This window comes from Lampris incognitus, chromosome 12 (genome assembly GCF_029633865.1).
Source record: "Lampris incognitus isolate fLamInc1 chromosome 12, fLamInc1.hap2, whole genome shotgun sequence".
Lineage (NCBI taxonomy): Eukaryota > Metazoa > Chordata > Actinopteri > Lampriformes > Lampridae > Lampris > Lampris incognitus.
In genome coordinates, this window is record NC_079222.1 from 25,923,252 (window position 1) to 25,947,348 (window position 24,097).

General features: G+C 45.5%; 1 protein-coding gene across 2 annotated transcripts in view; it reads left to right on the plus strand.

The window, feature by feature from the left end:
* unc5cb (unc-5 netrin receptor Cb) overlaps nucleotides 1-24,097 on the plus strand; it is a 198,617-nt gene that overhangs the window by 92,983 nt on the left and 81,537 nt on the right. For both annotated transcript variants that reach the window (XM_056291130.1, XM_056291131.1), the window contains exon 3: nucleotides 8,816-8,959. In XM_056291130.1, the coding sequence (XP_056147105.1) occupies nucleotides 8,816-8,959 (144 nt within the window). The remainder of the gene's footprint in view (nucleotides 1-8,815; nucleotides 8,960-24,097) is intronic.

The following is a 24,097-nucleotide window of genomic DNA, read 5'->3' on the forward strand; positions in this document are numbered from 1 at the left end:
GCCAGTCCTCTCTAATTTCCCCAGATTGACAGAAAATGAACCCTGATAGAAACTGGCCAGCCCGGTCAATACTACAGCTAGTACAGCTGGAGGAAATATGATCTGTCCCTGTCACTCTCTCTCTCTCTCTCACACTCTCTGTCTGTCTGTCTCTCTCTCTCTCTCTCTGTCTCTTGCTTGCTCTCTCTGTCTCTCTCTCGCGCTCTCTGTCTGTCTGTCTGTCTCTCTCTCGCGCTCTCTGTCTCCCTCCATCTGTGATAAGATAGGCATGTGGTAGACAGGATGAGAAACGGTGATGCTGAGAGACAGAGCACAGAGGAGTGAACTTGAGGATGATGGTGTTCACTCCCCAAACACCAGGCTCCATAAATGGCTCCTCTGTTTTGATCCGTTTGACACACTCGTAGTGAACCAGAGACGCTGAAAGCAGGCTGCCATCCTCTTCCCCGGGCCCGCAGACAGCATCAGTACAACTGAATGGTATGAATGTGTTTGTTTATGTTTGTATGTGGAGTCGGTGTGTGTGTGTGTGTGTGTGTGTGTGTATGTGTGTGTGGGAGCCTTGCCTTAGAGGACTACCTGCTCAGGAACTGTGATCTCAGAGGTCCTGTCAGCACCCAGACAAGAGACCGGCTTTGTGGCCGTCTTTACTCATTCATGAAGCCCGCAGGCTTTGTTCTCAGCAGCGGCATTAATCCCAAACAAACACGAAATGCGTACGCAAGAAAACCGAACAGTCAATGAAATGGTGGAATCAGCTGAAATGTTTCGTGTGTTACGTTTCTGTATACAACAACATTTAGAAGGTGATGGTTCGCCGCCTCCTTCCCTGTGACTACCTTTTGAGACCAATCCATCCATCCATTAACCAAACCGCTTATCCTGCTCTCAGGGTCGCAGGGATGCCAGAGCCTATCCCAGCAGTCACTGGGCGGCAGGCGGGGAGACACCCTGGACAGGCCGCCAGGCCTTCACAGGGCCGACACACATCCACACCTAGGGATAATTTAGTCCGGCTGATTGACCTGACCTACATGTCTTTGGACTGTGGGAGGAAACCGGAGCCTCCGGAGGAAACCCACGCAGACACGGGGAGAACATGCAAACTCCTTACGGAGGACGACCCGGGACGACCCCCAACGTTGGACAACCCCAGGGCTCGAACCCAGGACCTTCTTGCTGTGAGGCGACTGTGCTAACCACTGTGCAACCATGCCGCCCCCTTTTGAGACCCAACTGATTTAAAGAAGAATGTCCTTGATCTCATTGTCAGGAACATAATTTTCTCTCACGCACCTCTAATATAAGATGAGAATTGTGGGAAAGACAAATAAAACAGATCTGATTCACATGAGAGGTTGTATTTTTTTGGGGGGGGGGGGTTTTCTCTCTTTTTCTCCTCAGTTACCCCACTCTTCCGAGTTGTCCCGGTCGCTACTCCAGCCCCTCTGCAATCCGGGGAAGGCTGCAGACCACCACATGCTTCCTCCGATACATGTGGAGTCACCAGCCCCTTCTTTTCACCTGACAGTGAGGGGTTTCGCCAGGGGGACGTAGTGCATGAGAGGATCACGCTATTCCCCCCAGTTCCCCCCTCCCCGAACAGGTGCCCCGGCCGACGAGAGGAGGTGCTAGTGCAGCGATCAGGACACATGCCCACATCTGGCTTCCCACCCACAGACACTGCCAATTGCGTCTGTAGGGATGCTCGACCACGCCGGAGGTAACACAGGGATTCGAACCGGAGATCTCTGTGTTAGTAGGCAATGGAATAGACTGCTACGCTTCACCCGGACGCCTGAGAAGTCGTAGTTTTTTTTTTTTTCAACAAGAGTCAAAACAAGGTGGAGGTGGGATTACATCAAGGATCGGCTCTGAGCCCTTTCTTGTTTGCAATGGTGATGGACAGGTTGACGGACGAGATCAGGCAGGAGTCTCCATGGATGATGATGTTCGCAGATGACATTGTGATCTGTAGCAAGAGTAGGGTGCAGGTTGAGGAGAGCCTGGAGAGGTGGAGGTATGTACTGGAGAGAAGAGGAATGAAAGTCAGTCGGAGCAAGATGGAATACCTATGCGTGAATGAGAGGGAGGACGGTGGAATGGTCAGGATGCAAGGAGTGGAGGTGACAAAGGCATATGAGTTTAAATACTTGGGGTCAACTGTCCAAAGTAACGGGGAGTGCAGTAGAGAGGTAAAGAAGAGAGTGCAGGCAGGGTGGAGTGGGTGGAGAAGAGTGTCAGGAGTGATTTGCGACAGAAGGGTACCAGCAAGAGTTAAAGGGAAAGTTTACAAGATGGTTGTGAGACCAGCTATGTTATATGGTTTGGAGGCAGTGGCACTGACGAAAAGACAGGAGGCGGAGCTGGAGGTGGCAGAGTTGAAGATGCCAAGATTTTCACTGGGAGTAACGGAGAAGGACAGGATTAGGAACGATTATATAAGAGGGACCGCTCAGGTTGGTCAGTTTGGAGACAGCAAGAGAGGCAAGATTGAGATGGCTTGGACATGTGTGGAGGAGAGATGCTGGGTATATTGGGAGAAGGATGCTGAATATGGAGCTGCCAGGGAAGAGGAAAAGAGGAGGGCCAAAGAGGAGGTTTATGGATGTGGTGAGGGAAGACCTGCAGGTGGCTGGTGTGAGAGAGAAAGATGCAGAAGACAGGAAGAGATGGAAACGAATGATTGTGGCGCTCCCTAACGGGAGCAGCTGAAAGTAGTAGTAGTAGTAGTCAAGACATGGTAGCGAGCAAGTCATTGTTTTTTGCAATTTATACAAATGCCCGTTCATGTCTGCATGATATCACAAACTATTTACCGTTTTATATATGAAAACTTATGTAATCACTGATATATAATTCTACCATTATCAAAAGCCATTGAAGACCCTTGAGCTGGACATACTTTGTCTCGCCCCAAAATGAACTGGGCAGAGTTGGCCTCTGGTGTTGAGGGCAGGTTCTGATCTCTTGTGAACGTGGGTCACTGATCTGAGCAAATGAGCAGACTTCATTATAAGTCGGCCCAGCTAAGTGTCGAACACACTGGAGACAAATCACTTTTCTCTGAGTCACGACAGAAGATCACACAGGAGTGCTCTTCCTCTGGCCACATAATCGGGGTACTTCGCCTGTCCCTTCTCCTCCCCCTCATCCTCTTTTGACTCCTGCACCTTTTGCCGGACTTATATGGATCAATAAAACCTGCTAATTCTAATACTAAGGAGCTTGCCGAGCTCACACTAATGACCACATTAATAATGAATCACCTCTGATGAGGCACCCTGGCCTTACACCAGTTAGCTATCAATGGGACATATTGTTGAATCATTTCTACTGCTAATGGCCACTGTGAATGAGTGTCAAGTAGTCCCTCATCGCTGGCCCTAACATCCAGCATGCAGGCTATTTCGCTTGCTGTGCGCCCCATCATTGCAGCTCCCATGGATTTTTTAAAAATGTTCCCCCCTTTTTCTCCCCTTTTGTATACGGCCAATTACTCCACTCTTCCGAGCCGTCCCAGTCACTGCTCCACCTCCTCTGCCGATCCGGGGAGGGCTGCAGACTACCACATGTCTCCTCCCATACATATGGAGTCACCAGCCGCTTCTTTTCACCTGACAGTGGGGAGTTTCGCCAGGGGGACGTAGCACATGGGAGGATCATGCTATTCCCCCCAGTTCAGGAATCAGAAACACGTTCCCCAGCCCACGGCAGTGCAACACAAAGAAAAATGCACATATTCGAAACTACAAGAACTTAAGGAACACACATATCCAAACTAACACATATACCTAAACTAACACAATTATCCATACTAAAAGAAAGAAAAAATAATCACTGTCCAAGGGAGTGAAAGCTAGCCAGGATGACCGTCAGAACCACCAGCCAGCCCAGCCCAGCCCGCCCTGGTTCCACGTCCCTCCAGACCGCCCTTGGTGCCTCCCCCCACGGGCCAAGCTCCAGGCAGGGGCTGTGGTCCTAGAGCCCACTGGATACAGCAGACCAGGCTCCCCCAGCAGTTCCCCCTCCCCCCCAAACAGGCGCCCCGACCGACCAAAGGAGGCGCTAGTGCAGCACCAGGACACATCCACATCCGACTTCCCACCCGCAGACATGGTCAATTGTGTCTGCAGGATGCCCGACCAAGCCAGAGGTAACATGGGGATTTGAACTGGCGATCCCCATGTGGTAGGCAATGGAATAGCCCACTATGCCACCCCGGACGGTAGCTACCATGAATTTCTACCTCGGTTTTGTGTTCGTTCATCACTGTAACACTACATGCAGACTGCTCGGAGTAGCTGAGCAAACATTTGATGTCATAGCGTATGAAGTCAGTAGGCTTATTTCAGTGCTGTATGCCTTCACCGGAGGGATCTCCATTTCTTCTGAGTACAATACATCAGAAGGAAGACCTTAATCTCTCCCACACAATAGCCATGAAGTCATGATGACACTCAAAGAAGATTTCCAGTAAGAGGTCACCAACATTAAAGGCCAATTTACTGCATGCATAACAGGCTGCCTCATGCTCTAGATCCAGACTGCATGTGGGTGATGTTCCCGGCTGTCGAACATCTTCAAAACTGTCTGAGGAAGGGAGAGAAATGTTCAACTGGTTCTGGCATGCTTTCCTGCCCATAGAGAGTTCATATCACTTTATTGTTTTCTGTATCGATTTTCTCTCTCTCTCTCTCTCTCTACTTTTGCAATGTTCTCTGGACTTTACATCGCATTCTTGACCTGCTCACAAACAAACACAAACTCACAAGCATTTAACACAGATCCTTATGCCCACAGGCAGAGAGAAAGAGAGCGGGAGAGAGAGAGAGAGAGCGGGAGAGAGAGAGAGAGAGAGAGAGAGAGAGAGAGAGAGAGAGAGAGAGAGAGAGAGAGAGAGAGAGACAGAGAGAGACTATTCACCACATCTACCTCTGTCTCACTCACACATGCACCTGAACACACTTTCACTCCATTTCTCTCTCTCTCTCTCTCTCTCTCTCTCTCTCTCTCTCTCTCTCTCTCTTCTCTCTCTCTCTCTCTCTCTCTCTCCTCTCTCTCTCCTCTCTCTCTCTCTCTCTCTCTCTCTCTCTCCACATACACACATGCGTACATTTCCACTCCATTTCTGTCATTCTCTCTCTCTCTCTCTCTCTCTCTCTCCCCGCATGCACACATGCATACATGCACACATGCACATACATGCACATTGTGCACACGCTCAGCTGCAGGAGTGGCTCGGCTGCCTGGCGGCACACAGTGTGAATATTGCATGAGAGCTAAGCTGGTGCGTGGGATGCCGCTGTGCTTGATGCCTCCTCCAGAGCAAGAAGGCTGTGTATATGCACTGAACCTGAAGTAAGGTGGCATATGTATTTTTTTAACCTTCCCTTCCCCTCTACAATACCTTTGAATTATCCACAAACTAGCAATTCGGGCCAGCAGACATGATACTGACCCGCGCCTCTGCTGAGGGCCGCGTCGGTGTCTCTTAAACACCAGGACGTTACTGCCATTTTCAGAAGTCACAGAGGTTAGATGATTGAAAGACAGAAATCAGCTGAGACAAAATAGCAGTATGGCACAGTAATTGCTTGCAGCAAGCTGCTAGAACACTTATAGTGCAGAAAATGCATCAGGGTAATTTCTTATACTTTTGATGTGATGGAATACAACAATAAGCAACAAAGAGCAAGGTGGCATATTAAAAAGACCAGCATGTCTCCACAACATCTTCTGTTACATTATTCACCGGTGATAATAAGTAACTACAGTAAAAGGGGATGATTGCTCTTTCATAAAATGCATTGCCAACAACCTATTTAAGAAATGGTGTGCAGTAAATGCTGGAGCCGTGTTGACTCCACCATGAATTGATTTTGTTTGCAGTATCAAAATCAATGAAATTGTTTGCAAAAAAAAATTCAGCATTCAAAAGCTTGTTGGCGTGAGGCGCACTAATCTGACTCTGATGCAAGATATTAGCATCCTGGGGCGTCCGGGTGGCGTGGCGGTCTATTCCGTCGCCTACCAACACGGGGATCGCCGGTTTGAATCCCCGTGTTACCTCCAGCTTGGTCGGGCATCCCTGCACACACAACTGGCCGTGCTTGCGGGTGGGAAGCGGGATGTGTGGGTATGTGTCCTGGTCGCTGCACTAGTGCCTCCTGTGATCGGTTGGGGCACCTGTTCGGGGACGGGGGAGGAACTGGGGGGGGATAGCGTGATCCTCCCACGCGCTACGCCCCCCTGGCGAAACACCACTGTCAGGTGAAAAGAAGGGGCTGGCGACTCCACACGTATCGGAGGAGGCGTGTGGTAGTCTGCAGCCCTCCCCGGATCGGCAGAGGGGGGTGAAGCAGAGACCGGGACGGCTCGGAAGAGTGGGGTAATGGGCCGAATACAATTGGGGAGAAAAAGGGAGGGAAAAATCCCCCCCAAAAAAGAAAGCCATTAGCATCCTAAAGTAGTTCAATGTCGATTTGTTCTGTTATATTCTTAGTTGAACCCCCAGTGGGCAAGCTTCTTGAATAAGGGAATAATAAAACCTGGGACATATTCAAGGTTCCCCCCATGAAAACGATAACAGGAGGAATCCACCAGCATGTGATCCTATTAGTCCAGTGTAAACACGGGGGTGAATATTTTCTATCACTGCAAGGACTCTGAATGGCATGTTCTCATCCATCAATATTTAGATAATCATCATTCGGAAACCACGCACAGCTCTTCTGCATCTTCTGTGTTTGCATCTTGTAATTCAGAAACCTAGATGGCGGGGCGAAATGTGGAATAAATGAAGTGGAAAGAGAGTGAACGAGAAAAATAGAAGCTTTGTGGCTCGGCCTGCCTTCTGGTCTTTTACTTCGTTGCAGCACAGACAAAACACATTGCTTCCAATAATACTGCCTGGATGAGATTGTGGAGTGTTTTGTGAGCTGTATGATGTGCAATCTATTTTAAAATGCACCCTTTTGCCTATGGTTGTTAGGTTTAGTGGCATCACTTTCTCTCCTCGCATGCCACCGCATTATCCTGCCGGAGTTTCTCATCCCGACAGATCTCCAGAAAGCAGGGATGGAGAGAGAATGGAATGAATAAGGAAAGAAGGGAGTGGGATATTGAGTGGCAAACAGCCACACAGCCATTGGAATGAATGCACACATATAAAGTATAATATGCAGACAGAGGTGCTCAAAGGATGTGCTTATATGCATTAACATACATGCAAACACATACACACGCATGTACACATGTGCACATGTGCATGTATGTTGACAACTGCAGTTGTCGCATGCATGCGAGCGCTGCAGTTGTGGAGAGAAGCGTTTGTTTGGGGGATGATTTGTTTGTTTGGGTCCTGGCACCCAAATGAGCCCTAATCAGAGGAGTTAGCAAACAGGATTGAGCTAGCCATGACGCCCAGAATCCTCCCCCACAGGACCCGGGCCCAAACAGCTCAGTGCTGCTGCACCAGAATCTGGGCCAGGCTAACACACGCACACACACACACACACACACACACACGCAAATACTATCTCTCTCTCTCTCTCTCTATCACACACACACACATGCACACACACACACATACTCTTTTTCTCACACACACATGCACACACGCATTGTCTCACACACGCGTGCGCACTCACACACACACATTCTCTCTCGTTCTCACACACACACACACATTTTCTCTCACACACACATTTTCTCTCTCACACACACATGCACACACACACACACATTCTCTCTCTCTTACACACACGCACTTTATCTCTCTCTCTCACACACACACATTTTCTCTCTCACGCACACACCTCTCTCACACACACACATTTTCTCTCTCACGCACACACCTCTCTCACACACACACATTTTCTCTCTCACACACACACCTTCTCTCTCTCACACACACATTTTATCTCTCACACACACGCGCACACACACACACACACTTTATCTCTCATACACGCGCACACACACACATTCTCTCTTTCACACACACACACACACACACACACACACACACACACACACACACACACACACACACATTCTCTCGCTCTCTCTCTTTCACACACACACACACACACACACACACACACACACACTCACACACACACACACACACACACACACACACACACACACACACACACACACACACACACACACACACACACACACACTCACACACTGGCTCAAAAGCATCCAAAGCCAAAGCGCTGGAAGGCAGATGTGAGTTGCTCAGACTGATTGGGTGGTGTGTTGCATGGCAGTATTATTAAGTCAGTACATCACACTGTGAACAGCAGATATAGTTTATTATGTGTTATGGATCTAGATGTTGCCCTTCTTTCTTATCTGAATATGACACTGTCACCGGCACCCAGCTCCTCCGCATGAGCGAGAATACAATGTGGAGGTGTTATATGTACCATGCAAAGCTGGCATGTGGACATTGTGTGTGTGTGTGTGTGTGTGTGTGTGTGTGTATGTGTGTGTGTGTAATATTGGCCCAGCTTGTTTACTTTATTCTCCTCTCCTCTCCCAGGGCTGGCTCTCAGTAAAGACAACATTCATTTCACTTTATTAAGCAATCAGTTGCTTCAAACGGGCCTGCCTGGCCTACATGGACTTGGTTTGGCCTTAAATAGTCGGCCCATCCACACAATGATGCTGTGTTCACTAACTCCATCTCTCTTTTCTCCTTTCCCCCCCGCTGTACCACTCTTTGTTTCTCTCTTTTTACACTTTTGTCTCTTTTCTGTCCTTCCCTTTCCTCCACATCTCGCTTCCTGCCTCCCTGCAGGCCTGGTGGTGCGGGAGGCCAGTATTGAGATCACTCGCCAGCAGGTGGAGGAGCTGTTCGGACCGGAGGACTTCTGGTGTCAGTGTGTGGCCTGGAGCTCAGCGGGGACCACCAAGAGCCGCAAAGCCCACGTCCGCATTGCCTGTGAGTATCCCATCTCTTTCCTCCCTTCTCCTCCCTCCTCCTCCCCTATCTCTGTTCTGATCTTCATCGTCTCCCTCATCCTCCCATTCCTCTCACTTTAAAAGCCACGTGGAGTCACTGACTTTGTACCGCGGTCGTCAAACGGGGGCTTTACTAGCGCGGGTTCTTTTGAACCCGAGTGGGTTAAAAAGCCCACCCAATCAGAGTCGGCGTCCTTGTGTATAAACTGGGAGAAACACTGTGGGGTACAAGGAGAACAACACACGGCGGAAAAGATAAGGAACATGTTTATGCAAGTGTTTCCTCTTTTTCTGTAGGTGGTCCTCATTTGCTCTCTGCCAGCGTTTGCATTCCTACTGGAACACAGGCAATTGTTTTCAAGTAATAAGGAAAAACATTTTGTTGCTTCCAGAGGGGGTTTTTTTTGTAGTAATTTTCTCATAGGAGACACCGATCAAACTGTGAAAGGCAAAGAGGACTCAGATGAAACAGTGACAAAAGTAAAGTTCTTAAGAGTTTTTATTTTCAACAATAGTGAGGATGTAAATCTATCACAGCAGCTTATCAAGTGGTGTAAACATTTCACCAGAAATGGCTTCTCTGATGGCATCATTCAACTTCCATATTCAAACCCTGGCTGTCAACATCATGTGGAGGTATTGTGACTGGGATGTGCTGCCCAGATTTGCAGTTAGCACAAATTAAATAAAGTGATAGACGAAGGAGAAGCTGTATTCTGCTGCTGCAGCATGTGCCACACTGTGCATTCAGTCCAGGGTGATCAGTGCTGGTAGAGGAAGTTACACCAGCTTCGTGTTTGGTTGGCCACTATTCAAAGTCACTTTCAAAATTAATTTTTGCTCCCTGAAATTTTGATTTTTGATTTTCTTAAGGTACCCATCTGCAACAAGAGCACATACAGTACAGTGCAGTGCAATACGGCACAGCACAGCACAGCACAGCACAGCACCGCACAGCACCGCACAATACACTACACTACAGCACAGTACACTACGTTACAGCACAGTACACTACAGCACAGCACAGCGCAGCACCGCACAATACACTACACTACAGCACAGTACACTACGTTACAGCACAGCACACTACAGCACAGTACACAACACTACAGCACAGCACACTACAGCCCAGTACACTACACAACAGCACAGTACAGTATACTGCAGCACAGTACGCTACACTACAGCACAGCACAGCACAGCACAATACGCTACACTACAGCACAGCACAGTACACTACACTACAACACAGCACAGTACAGTATACTGCAGCACAGTACAGTATACTACAGTACTGTACAGTACAGTATGGTAAAGCACAGTACACTACAGTACAGCACAGCAAAGTACAATATAATATAATACATATAATTATATATCCTATAGTTAAAACACAGTTTTAAAATATAATCATTGTCAAAAATAAATCTCAGCATGCTGTATATACTGTATATTGTATACATGCATATTCTGACACATCCATCTAGCTCAGGGGTCGGGAACCTTTTTAACTGGGAGAGCCATAAAAGCCAAATATTTCTAAATATATTTCATTGAGAGCCATATAGTATTTTTAACGTATAATAAATTAAATATGTCTTACTTTTAATGCGACTTCTGGTGCTGCATGGTTTTGCTGATGGCCTTGTAGTCTGGTTCATACGTGGTGAGGTTGAGCTTCATGCAGGCGTTGAGGCTTCCATCAGTTAAACGTGAGCGTAGGTTGGTCTTAATGTTCCTCATATGCGAGAAAGACTGTTCACATGCATATGTAGAGCCAAACATGGTCAATACGGCAATACTCACACGCTGCATTGTGTGGTATGTCACAGGAAGCTCGTTCCAAGTTTTAAGAATCAGCTGGTCTTCAGGTTGAAGATTTTTAATTTCTGTCCACTTGTGTTCCCTCGCCAGCTCTGCTCGCTGTCGCGCAAGACTTTCCAACTCTCCATTAAGTGACTTGAACTTACTCATCCACATGTCTGATGCCTTCAGGTCAGCAACTTCCAGCTCAAAGTCTCCGATAGAGACCCCGGGGATGCATGTCAGGTCGATTTTGTCCACTGCACACTCATGTGGATGAGTGATGAACTTGAAAAGACCAGTGCGCGCACGAAATTCTCCAAAACGTGCTTTGAATGACTGCAGGAGATTGAACGTAAAGCCAGCTAGCTGCTGGAGATCCAGATGTTGAGTGGAGTCACTTGCTAAGCATGCATCTCTAAATTGTTGCAGTCTTTCAAAGTGCAGAAGACGACCTGTTTCAATGTCCCTGAGAAAGACTTCCAGCTTGCTTTCAAATGCAAACACTGCTTGTTGAAGGGATGAGATTGTATTTCCAATACCTTGCATTTTCACATTGAGCTGGTTCAGATGGCCAGTTATGTCCACGAGATAGTGAAACTGCAGGAGCCAGTCAGTGTTGTCTAGCTCAGGATGCTTGACGCCTTTCATTTCAAGAAAAGTCCGGATTTCACTCAGGCAAGCTGCAAAACGGCTGAGCACCTTCCCCCTTGACAACCAACGCACGTTGCTGTGTAAAAGCAGACCGGGATAATGATTCCCAACTTCTTCTAACAGAGCTTTAAACTGGCGATCATTTAAAGCTCGGGCAACAATAAAGTTGACCACTCGAATGACCAGAGACATCACCTCGCCAAGCTCCTGGCCACACGTCTGAGCGCAAAGCGCCTCCTGGTGCAGGATGCAATGAAAACTTAGGATGGCTCTCTTTTCATGTTCACGGAGAAGCGCTACAAATCCTTTGTTCTTCCCCAACATACAGGGTGCACCATCAGTACAGACAGAAATAAGTTTATCCATCGGTAGTTTTTTTTCTTTAGCAAACTCCATGAAAGACATGAATAAATCCTCTCCTCTTGTTGTCCCTTTCATTGGCAAAACAGCCAAGCTTTCCTCACGCAGTGCGTCACCTGCAGCATACCTGGCAATGATACTGCACTGAGATAGATGGCTAACGTCTGTTGACTCATCTAACGCGAGAGAAAAGTATGTCCCGGCGTTTATGTCCTTAATTTGTGTTTCCTCGACTTGATTTGCCATCATGATGCTACGATCGTGCACAGTTCTTGCTGACAGGGGCATGTCTTTTATTCGTTTGATTATCTTGTCTTTATTTGGGAAGTCATCAAACAGTTCATTGGCCACATCAAGCATGAATGTTTTGGCATACTCGCCATCTGTGAATGACTTTCCATTCCTTACTATTGCCAAAGCCCCCGCAAAGCTAGCGGAATTCCCGTCACCTTGCTTGTCCACACACGTAGTTGCTGCTGACTCGTCTGCACTCTCCGCTGTAGCTCCTCGCATGCCCTTTTCCTGCTGTCCCCCGCTGGATATTTCGATGCAAATGAAGCATGGTGCGTATCGAAGTGCCGCTTTATATTTGACCGTTTCATCGATGCAATTTTATCATTGCATATTAGACATACCGCAGATCCTGCTCTCTCCACAAATGCAAATTCCTCTGTCCACGCAGCCTGGAATGCACGGTAATCATCGTCTTTTTTTCTTTTCGCCATCTTTTCCGTTACAAGGGTTGAAGCGGATAAACTAGTAGTTGGCTATCTGATAAAATTGATTTCTTCACCTTTACAATGACCCGGACATGCTCGCGAGCCATTGGTTCCCGACCCGACCCACGGGTGACCCGTGACCCGTGAAATTTATCTTCAAAACTAATTTCTGTTTACTTTAAAATGACACAGTATTATTAAGAAATATCACAAGTATTTTAAAATCAGTTCCAAACTGATTTTTTTGAAAAAAAAAATAATTTTCAACTCAAAATTGTCTGGGAGCCATATGCCGTCACCGGAAGAGCCATATATGGCTCGCGAGCCATAGGTTCCCGACCGCTGATCTAGCTCATGGATATAAAGGAGCCTGTTGACGTATTTATTCCAGCATCTTTGCACTCGGCACCGTAGCGCTATTGTCTTCCTGTTACAACGTCATTGCTGTTTTTTTTCTTTCTCATTGTATACTTTTTATATACATCTATAGCTGTACATAGTAGTTAGATGTTTCTGTTTACCTTGTTGTCTTTGTTTTAGCTGTATGTCTGTTCTGTGTAAGTACATGGAGAGCAATGGAAGAACCAGTGTCAAATTTCATATATGTGTAGGCCTGTTCACACTTGGCCAAATAAAACTATTATTGTGATTTTCATTCTGATTCTGACAGTACAGTACAATCAGTAATCAAACCTTGTGGCATCCGGGTGGCGTGGTGGTCTATTCCGTTGCCTAACAACATGGGGATCACAAGTTCAAATCCCCATGTTACCCCGGCTTGGTTGGGCATCCCTACAGACACAATTGCTAATTTCTGTGGGTGGGAAGCTGGATGTGGGTATGTGTCCTGGTCACTGCACTGGCACCTCCTCTGGTCGGCCGGGGCGCCTATTTGGGGGGGAGGAGGAACTGGGGGGAATAGTGTGATCCTCCTATGCACTATATCTCCCTGGTGAAACCCCTCCCTGTCAGGTGAAAAGAAGTGGCTGGCGACTCCACATGTATCAGAGGAAGCATGTGGTTGTCTGTAGCCCTCCCTGGAACGGCAGAGTGGGTGGAGCAGCGACCGGGACAGCTCGGAAGAGTGGGATAGTTGGCCAAGTACAATTGGGGAGAAAAAGGGGGGGGATAAAAATAAATAAAAATAGAAATAAATAAATAACAATCAAACCTTGCCTGATGCCCTCCAGTTAGTTATACCAAGATCCTAGCAGGGCTGCTTGGTGGTGCAGTGGTTAGTGTGGTTGCCTCACAGCAAGAAGGTCCTGGGTTCGAACCCCAGGGTTGTCCAACCTTAGGGGTCATCCCAGGTTGTCCTCTGTGTGTGTGGGTTTCCTCTGGGTGCTCCATGTAGGTCAGGTGACTCGGCCATATTAAATTGTCCCTAGGTGTGAATGTGTCGGCCCTGTGATGGACTGACGGCCTGTCCAGGGTGTCTCCCCGCCTGCCGCCCAATGACTGCTGGGATAGGGTCCAGCATCCCCACGACCTGAATTCTGAGTGCCGGCTTGGATAATGGATGGGATGGATGGAAGATCCTAGCAGTCATTCACCTGAGGCTCTGTATTTCCATTTTGCTCACTCTCAGTCTTTATATCTGTCTCCATAATTCTTCCATCTCTCCATGGTTTTCTATCAATCTTATAGTTTGTCGAAAAACCCTGTCTATACCATCTTCATTCTGTCTCTTTCACATACCAGCAGTTCCTTCTCTATCAACACTTCTGCAGCTATATCAGCTCAGAGAGCTAGAGACATGTCTCTCAGACTCCCATAGAGCCCACTCCTGCTGCTGCTCCACACACTATCATCCACCATGATGAGCAGTGTGCCAGCACTAACCTACCCCTCGGATCAGTGTGGACCTCCTCTCTTCCCAATACTTTCTGTGGAATGTATTAGCTCCTCCGCTGTGCTCTGTCCCCGGCAGGTTTCAGAGCCAGGGTCAATCCATTTAAAGACTAATGGGAACTATGGATTTTCATTCCTCTCCTCTCCTATCACGTGAACACACTTTAATCAGAGACCCAGTCTGCATGTGCAGATGCTGGTGAGTTAAGATGTTACTAAAAGTGAAGAAAAGTCATCGATGTGTGTTAGTGTGCATGTGTGTGTGTGTGTGTGTGTGTGCGTGTGCACGTGCCTGTGTACAGTTTTGTGTACTGTGTGTATGCATTTTGTAATGAGCCTTTAAGGGAACTGGTAAGGGTACAGTAACGTCCAGTGAGGTCCATGGCTGGGTAGGCAGAAGATGGCAAGCCAGAGGGTGGGAGGGAGTCAAAATACATCCGTTCACAAAACGCGAGGCAGGTTAGCGATGCGCCTCATCGTTGATACTAGAAGACACTGTAAGAACAGACTACGCATGCGCAAAACTCCGAAACAGTTTGCTTTCGTTCCACATGCCAGAGAGAGGCACAGGCAGACTCTGCCTCAGCAGCCTGCATTCACGAATGCTAGCTTTGGGAGCAAGCCATTCTGAATAGGGCATGCCTTTTATGGATAAAACAAGTTTTACATAATTTTTTTACAACAATCTTAACAAATTAAAGTTAATAAATAAAGAAATATTTTTTTTAACTATCATGATATTTCTTTTTTTTTTCTTTTTTTTTTTAGCCTGGGTGAGGCAGTGCCTACCCTGCCTCCCCTCACTGCACATCACTGTAAATGTATGTAAAATCCCTGTGGTACATTTTTCTCCTTGTGTCTTTCTCAGTGAGATTTTATATTTGTATCTAAATCTCATTTCTTGTGTTCCTGAAATCTTCAGGTTCTTCAAGAATCCTTTTTGTAGAGGACAATAACACCATTCATGCAGAGACAGACAGACTGAGAGACAGACAGACAGACAGACAGACTGAGAGACAGAGAGACAGCGAGACAGACAGACAGACTGATGCAGACAATCAGACAGTGACACAGACAGAGACAGACAGACAGACAGACACTGTTAGACAGAGAGACAGACAGACTGAAACAAACAAACAAACAGACAGACCGACAAAGAGAAACAGTCAGACACAGACAGACAGACTGACGCAGACAAACAGAGACACAGACAGACAGACTGAGAAACAGACAGACAGACTGACACAGAGAGACATAAATCAGGTCTCTAGTTATTATCTTTTCTCGTTGGCTTTCCTGGGTGACATTTGCTGCAGACCTTAATGGTTTATTAAGAGAGGGGGAACCTAGTGTAATTTAGCATGACAAGTAGCCAAACACATCCACATGAAGTAATGGGTGTCACGTGTTTGTCTCTCTGGGATGCTTGGAGGCTGGAGGTATGTGTGTGGTGAGAGGGGAATGGTGTGGCTCCCACAGGAATGGCTACTCAGCCCAACTGTGTTCCACACTGTGCTTTACAACACAGCCGGGAGGGCTTGGAGACAGACCATCACAGATATAGATAGAGTCCGTCTATAACTAAATACAACAAACAGATATCACTTATAATATCATGTAATTTTCCTCTTATTTCATGCTCTTTGCTAATTTTTCTTCACTCCATATCTCTCTCTGTCACCTGTTTCAGAGAAAAACATGCTTAATAATAACGATTATTATTATTATTATCCATCCATCCATTATCTTAATCGCTTATCCTGCTCTCATATTATTATTATTATTATTATTATCATTGTCATTATTATTGTTGTTATCATAAAGATAACTATTGTATTGATTCAAAACAAACAAAAGACAGACAAATTTAGAAAAGAAAAGGACAGCAGCAGAACACAGAAACAGCCATCAGAGGTGAGATGGTGATATAAATCTGATCAGGGTAAGAAAGGTGGACTCTGTAAGGCTTGGGCCATGTGCTGAAGGACAGTTGAGGGGTTGGTGATTTAGCCCTGGCTAGATTAAGAGGCACTGGCATAAGAATAAAATTGCTCTGGTAAAGACACATCAGCACACTAATCAACGCTATGCCAGCGTTTCCATACATGATATATAACAAATAAGGAGAAAGTTAGTTGCTTGCTGGTTGTCCATCGTGCCCGATGATGACCATCTTCTTCTATTTGTGGGTCCTTTGAGGACTCAGATAGCAGAAGATACCTGCGCAGAGATGGTTTTTAAAGTGGCATGGGGGGTGCGCTTCTCCCAACGCCACATGACTTGATTGTAGAGGAGATGGTTCCGATGGCAAGGGGGATCCCTAGACGACCAGCACCTCCACACAACTGCAGGGGGCTGCCGGAAATCCAGTTTTTCGGAAACCGCCTCGAAGCGTACCGCCACAGCTTGCTTTTCTGTTGAGGTAAGCTCCCTTAGCCTTATGTCTTCCCAGACTCACCCACAAGGCAGCGGGGCAGTGGTTGATAGGTGCCAGGGCGTGTCCACCAGGGTGGGCCTGCACACCATATCTCTGGGGCCCACTGCTGCTCCGAGATCCCCTGCCAAGTTAGCCTGGGGCCGCAAGACCCCAGTTACCACGTGTGGCCACGGGGAGGCCTGGCAGGAGTCTTGGTGAAGGAGAGGCTATGTACTGGCAAGGGAAGGCTTACATGCTAGGATGCTTCCCTATTCGCCACAAAGGCTAGCCAGCGGCAGCAAGCTAAGGGCAGGAAGGACACAAGCGGGTTGGAAGAACACATGCACCTTCCCTCCAACTACACACTGCTGCACTAGACGCATCACAACACCCTGTGTGTATGCACACACACACACAAAGAAAGTTAGTACGACGGCCCCAGAATACAACAGACATGGACCTCAAGAAGTAATTCAAAATCATACTGATTCTTCCCACTTTCAGCTCCACAGACATTTTATTTATTTATTCATTTACTTATTTATTCATCTATCTATCTATCTATCTATCTATCTATCTATCTATCTATCTATCTATCTATCTATCTATCTATCTATCTATCTATCTATCTATCTATCTATCTATCTATCTATCTGTCTGTCTGTCTGTCTGTCTGTCTGTCTGTCTGTCTGTCTGTCTGTCTGTCTGTCTGTCTGTCTGTCTGTCTGTCTGTCTGTCTGTCTGTCTGTCTGTCTGTCTATCTATCTATCTATCTATCTATCTATCTATCTATCTATCTATCCATCCATCCATCCATCCATCCATCCATCCATCCATCCATCCATCCATCCATCCATCGGTGTCTGTCTGAAATTGAAAGATTAACATATTAAGATAAAAGTAGATTAAGAGATACTTTAAGGCAAAATAAATGTGTGACAGTGATCACTCCAGTCTCATAGTCTAAAGTTAACTTGTCTCCACTGAATATAAGCCAATCTTCACTAAGCACCTGCATCTGTTAAAAGCCTAGCTGCTATATTCTTTTTAAGTTTAGTCAATAGAATGACTTGTGTAACAGAAATTAAATTCCAAGTTTCTTTTTCTCACGATCGAATGCAAAATTAGTTTTGGTTAATATTTCTGACACTATGGTGGCCAGAACTTGTGATTTCTGATTTACCTTACTAGCGTTTGAAAATATTATTAGACATCCGATATTTAACAGCTTTCTTAAAAAATATGCTCCTGGCTAGATTTCAATAGCGTGTATAGGGTACAGTCGGCCCGGGTGTGAATAGTTTGTGTTTATAGATGTTGTGTCAACAGTGTGTCCTAAAAGTGAATTTTGGGGGAACCCAAATTGTATGCGTTTTTGGGTTAATGATCAGGAATCAGGAACACTTTAGTTTCCCCCAGTCCACAGCAGTGCAACACCAAGACAAAAACACATACCCAAAAATTATAAGAACACATACGTACATCAAACTACATAAAAAGTTGCTGTCCAAGAGAACAAATGCCAGCCAGGATGACTGCCGGTCTGCATGGGCTAGCAGTTAGCTTAGCCTGCCCCGCTTCCACATCCTGCCCTCGGTGTTTTCTCCTTGGGAACAGCTTCAGACAGGGCCGTGGTCTCTGGGCCCACTGGACGCAACAGATCAGGCTCCCTCAGCCAATCCAACGCCAGCCGTCCCTGCCAGACATCTTCAACACACCTCCCCACACTCCAAAACAAATGACACCAAAAACACAGTCAACGCTAGGCAAGGCTGCCACCAGACCATCCTTGGTGTTATCGGAACTGCCGGTCCTCATGGGCTAGCAGTTAGCTTAGCCTGCCCACTTCCACATCTTGTCAGACCGCCCTTGGCACAGCTCCAGACAGGGCCGTGGTCCCAGGGCCCACAGGACACAGCAAACCAAGCTCTTCCAGCGTATCCAGCGCCAGCTCCCTCAGCCATCAAACGAAGACAACTTAGACACAGACGTGGACAGAGACACTGCGTGGACGGTACTGGGTGAGGCTGCTGCAAATGTAAATTTGCGCAGCCATCTTCCCACACCGTTATTGGGTGAGGCCGCTGCAAACGTGAATTTGTGCCACCATCTTCCCACACCGGAAACATAAGATGGTGAGCATCCAGTTTGAACAGAAACATTTCTATGGAGAGACAAAAGCTTAGACATTACATAAGCCCAGCTTATGTGTATAGTTGTTTGTTTTCTGCTGTTATTTAATCATCGCATTGAGTATTTTCATGTTTTCCCCCGTAGGTCTTCTCTGTCTGCGTGTGTCTTACTTTTGTCACAGCATCCTTACTTCCACAGTCAACCAAGAAAGCATCTCAGTACTGACATTTAATGTGTCTTTCTGGTAGTGTGAAAACACGTTCAATAGTCACAGTAGTTCAATTTTGTTATGGCAAGGAGAAGGAAAAAAAAAACAAACCTCATGTTCCATATCTTCTTGTATGAGAGAGGTTTTTTATCAAGGACTGAAGCGGAAATGGTTTTGATGTTAACAGGAATTCCAATTTCCAACTTGAGGCTTGATGGTGAGAAATATTTTGAGACCTTACACTATTAGCCTTCTAACAAAAATGTCAGAGCTCCTTTGTCGGGTCCTCAGTGCTGAAGGTTTGAGTGTTGACCTAAAACCATCTTAAAAAAGGGATCCTGGGATTACACTTACTTGATGCGAGGTCAGAGAAAGAAAAAACCACTAGTGGTCAAAAACAAGGTCTTTGACAACGTCATGAAATACTTTCATGTCATCTGCTGTTCGTGTACTCTCCATACTTCTTGCTCTCCTCCTGAGCCGGCCAAGAGTATTAGATGTGCTTTCATTTTTTTTTCTTGAGGAATCAAGAAAAACAAGGCTAATGCTGCTAACATCATGGCGCAAGTAATGATTATGATTTTGGCAAATTCAAGTATTATTTTGGTCAGTGGCTGATGTGAAGGCCTCAGAGTATTTTTACTTTCCACATTACTGGGGTTGATACCAGTTGTAAACACTGCGACAGAGTAGGCCCTTTTCATATTTTAAATCCCCGCACAGAAGAAACAATACTTAAAATGTAAATGAGATTTTTAAATTCCAGTGTAAGAGATGGGACTGTACAGCGAACATGGATATCGAAATCACCATATATAAAAACACAACAATATAAGGGTTCAGTAATCTTTCTTCTTAATAATAATATACAATACTTATTGAGAATCCATCCTGGATTAAATTCCTAGTGGAGTAATATAGACAAGAATAAAATTATTTTTAACCTCACTATTTTACGACTTTACATTCTTCATTTATCATGCTAAATCCAAACTGTGATTGATTTTCAGTACTCAATATGCATTGCTATGTTTTTTCTTGGACAATAATCTTAATGCATACGTTTTGTTTGTAAAGATAGTTTTTGCAATTATTCATCATAATTTTTAATATTAATAAAAGCTATTATTATTATTATTATTATTATAAGGTCTTACACGGTCACTAGGGCAATGTAACTGTACATCATGTGTGATGTATCCCTGTAAAGCAATTATGTCATCCGTTCACTTTGTAAATTTGTCTTTGATTATGTATATTGATGATTTAGATTCATGTGAAATAAGGGAAATACACAGACAGAAAAAAAAAGTGTTTTTCCTGCCATTATAAGACTTTTGCGCAGCACTCAAGTCGATTGAACGGGAAATATGGAAGAAAAAAAAGTTGTTAATATGCAGCGCTTAAGCAAAAAAAATCTACCTAATAAAAACGTTTTGCCTGTCAGACTGTGGATGTGCAGCCTCCTAGGTGGACCCTCACATGAATGTGACCAAGTCTGACATGACATGACAGATATCACGCTATCATAATTTCAAAGCCTTTATTAAAAGACTTGTTTATCTGTCACGGTTTTCATGGTATAAAATGAATGAAGTTGAGTGGCTTCTCTGCTGATGACTTTCATTCATAAAACAACGGTAAGAAAACATAGCTCAGCCATGGGAGATGTCTTATTGTCGCTGCTGAGATGATTGCCAGCTGTGAGTGATTGATCCTACTCTTGAAATTGTATTTTTATAGCGGAGTTTTAACATTGGAAACTATGGCACTTCCGCGTAGCGGCGAGGAGAATCGGTCTTTCGGACTTGGGGCCGTTTCCAAGGGCAACGTGATGCTGGGCGCCATCTTCCAAGGATCAGAGGCATTGTTTACATTTGCATAAACGTTACCTAGCTAAAGTTAACGCTATGGATCATTAATCGTTCGTATCATAGCGAGCTAAATCGATCATAGCTAAATCACATTGTATCCAAGTACAACATTACCCAACATTGTCATCGTCCATCTAACGCAGTTAGACAATCAGTGCAACAGTTCTGTGCCTGTGAGACTGTACGGTAACATTAGCTACATAACGTTAGCTAACACTATGTGTATTAGAGAAAGGAAAGCTTACCTTTGTGAAAATGCAAAGAACACGCTAACATTGCCGCTGAAATGTATTTGAACGTGACCGATTTGCGTCTCGCTGCTGCAACCCAGGCCATCCTGCGCCTCTTGGTTAAGTCCTCTATGTTCTTTCCTTCGTTTCTCTTCCAAGAAGGGGAAGGAAAAAAGCGTAACCCATTCTCGAGTTTAATCAGTCTTTGAGATCAGCAGTGAATGATCTGCTGACTTGCAAAATATGATCGACTTCTCGTTTACTGTCAAAACTCATACCCGAATACATAATGTTTCGGTATGACTCGCGCATGCGCAGAGTTGACTCAGAGCGTCCAGTGACGGAGAGCAGCATTCGTTGGTCAAGCAACCTAGACAGTGAATGAAGACAGGGGGCAATGATTCAGTGGCGCCCCCAAGGGGTGGCCATGGCCACCCTGACACTATCCCTGGCCCCCCCAGCCACGAGTTGCATATGCAGAATATGCTTCTGATTATGCATAATATGCTTCTATCTGATATTTTCATTTTTCATTTCTGGACATACACAATGTAACAAGGAATCGTCTAACCTGTTACAATATGTACAGATACATGACACATTGAAACTCAAAATGTTAACTGTACTGTATTAGTCTATTCAGTAACATTAACTGTGAAAAATAAGAAGCCAAAGTTTTTCAGTGTGCGATTCCTTAACTTGACAGTTTTCAGCTAGCCTATACAGAATACTGCAACAGCATGATAGACTTCCTGAAAGGCAGTCATGGCTTTTGGTTTTGGTGGGCCACCCCAAGATTTTCAGGGGCCCCATTTGGCCACCCCTATGAAAAATTTCTGGTGGCGCCACTGCAACGATTGTGGGAATAAACGTTTTTCAAAAGGTTTTGAATCACCACACCAATGAGATGTTCTTCATCACACAGTCATAACTGTGCACAAAAGAGTTTAGGCTGATAGGTCCAGTAATTTGCAAGATTTGCCACGGAGACACACACACGCACACACACACGCATGCACACACACACACACGCACACACACATGACCAAACAATGCCCTCCAGGCTACCGCCTGGCAGAGATAAAAAACACTAAGAAAGGCTTAAGCTTTGATAAGCTTTGATGGTGAGTAATAAGAGTGAAAAAAGGACTCATGCTAATAGATAATGATAATAATAATATAATAATAATAACAACAACAATCATAACAACAGTGATAATATGATAATAAAAATAAGCTTTTATAGTACCTTTCTTAACAAGTTTACAAAGTACTTCATAATAAAATAAAGGAAATGAATACACATGCTAAAACTTATAAGCAAATAAAAAAAAAACCCACTGCCAATAAAATATAAAACAGGGAAAGCGGCAATAAAAGCAAGATAAAATAAAGATATAAAGTTTACTGGTATGTACTGAAACTTTGGTAGAAATACAAACAAAGTAAAAGTGCACGCATGGCTTATGCAAATTCAAGTCATATGCTATACTATGCTATGCTATGCTATACTATACTATTTATATTTAACCACAGATTAAGAGAAGAAATCAAAAACAAAGATAAAATGCACACAAACCCCCAGGTAAATCTGAAAAAGTTATTTTACTTAGTCCAGTTGTTGGACTGGAGCAGTTGAATGTGTGTGACTGAAGTACGGTCCTCCAATAGGGATGTGTGTTTGACTACAGTTCAGTCCGACCACGTGCAATAGACTCTGTGTCCCCCTCTGTGCAAACGGCTGTCCAGCGGCCATGAAAAGGCTCATCTAGATGGTAATACTGCTCACTCTGCCCCTCTGGGTTGGACAAGTTTCAGAGTGGTGGGTAAATGGAAATCAACTTGTTGAGTGTTGTGACTATCTGTGAATGGGCACTGCAAGCAACCTCAAACCCAGTGTGTGGATTCACTACTACTACTTTCGGCTGCTCCCGCTAGGGGTCGCCACAGCGGATCATCCGTTTCCATTTCTTCCTGTCTTCTGCGTCTTCCTCTGTCACACCAGCCATCTGCATGTCTTCCCTCACCACATCCATAAACCTCCTCTTTGGCCTTCCTCTTCTCCTCTTCCCTGGCAGCTCCATATTCAGCATCCTTCTCCCAATATACTCAGCATCTCTCCTCCACACATGTCCAAGCCATCTCAATCTTGCCTCTCTTGCTTTGTCTCCAAACCGTCCAACCTGAGCGGTCCCTCTAATATAATCATTCCTAATCCTGTCCTTCGTTACTCCCAGTGAAAATCTTAGCATCTTCAACTCTGCCACCTCCAGCTCCGCCTCCTGTCTTTTCGTCAGTGCCACTGTCTCCAAACCATATAACATAGCTCGTCTCCCAACCATCTTATAAACTTTTCCTTTAACTCTTGCTGATACCCTTCTGTCGCAAATCACTCCTGACACACTTCTCCACTCACTCCACCCTGCCTGCACTCTCTTTTTCACCTCTACTGCACTCCCCGTTACTTTGGACGGTTGACCCCAAGTATTTAAACTCAGATGTCTTTGTCACCTCCACTCCTTGCATCCTGACCATTCCACTGTCCTCTTTCTCATTCACGCATAGGTATTCCGTCTTGCTCCTACTGACTTTCATTCCTCTTCTCTCCAGTGCATACCTCCACCTCTCCAGGCTCTCCTCAACCTGCACCCTATTCTCGCTACAGATCACAATGTCATCCGCGTACATCATCGTCCATGGAGACTCCTGCCTGATCTTGTCCGTCAACCTGTCCATCACCATTGCAAACAAGAAAGGGCTCAGAGCCGATCCTTGATGTAATCCAACCTCCACCTTGAACCCATCTGTCATTCCAATCGCACACCTCAGCATTGTCACACTTCCCTCATACGTATCCTGCACCACTCCTA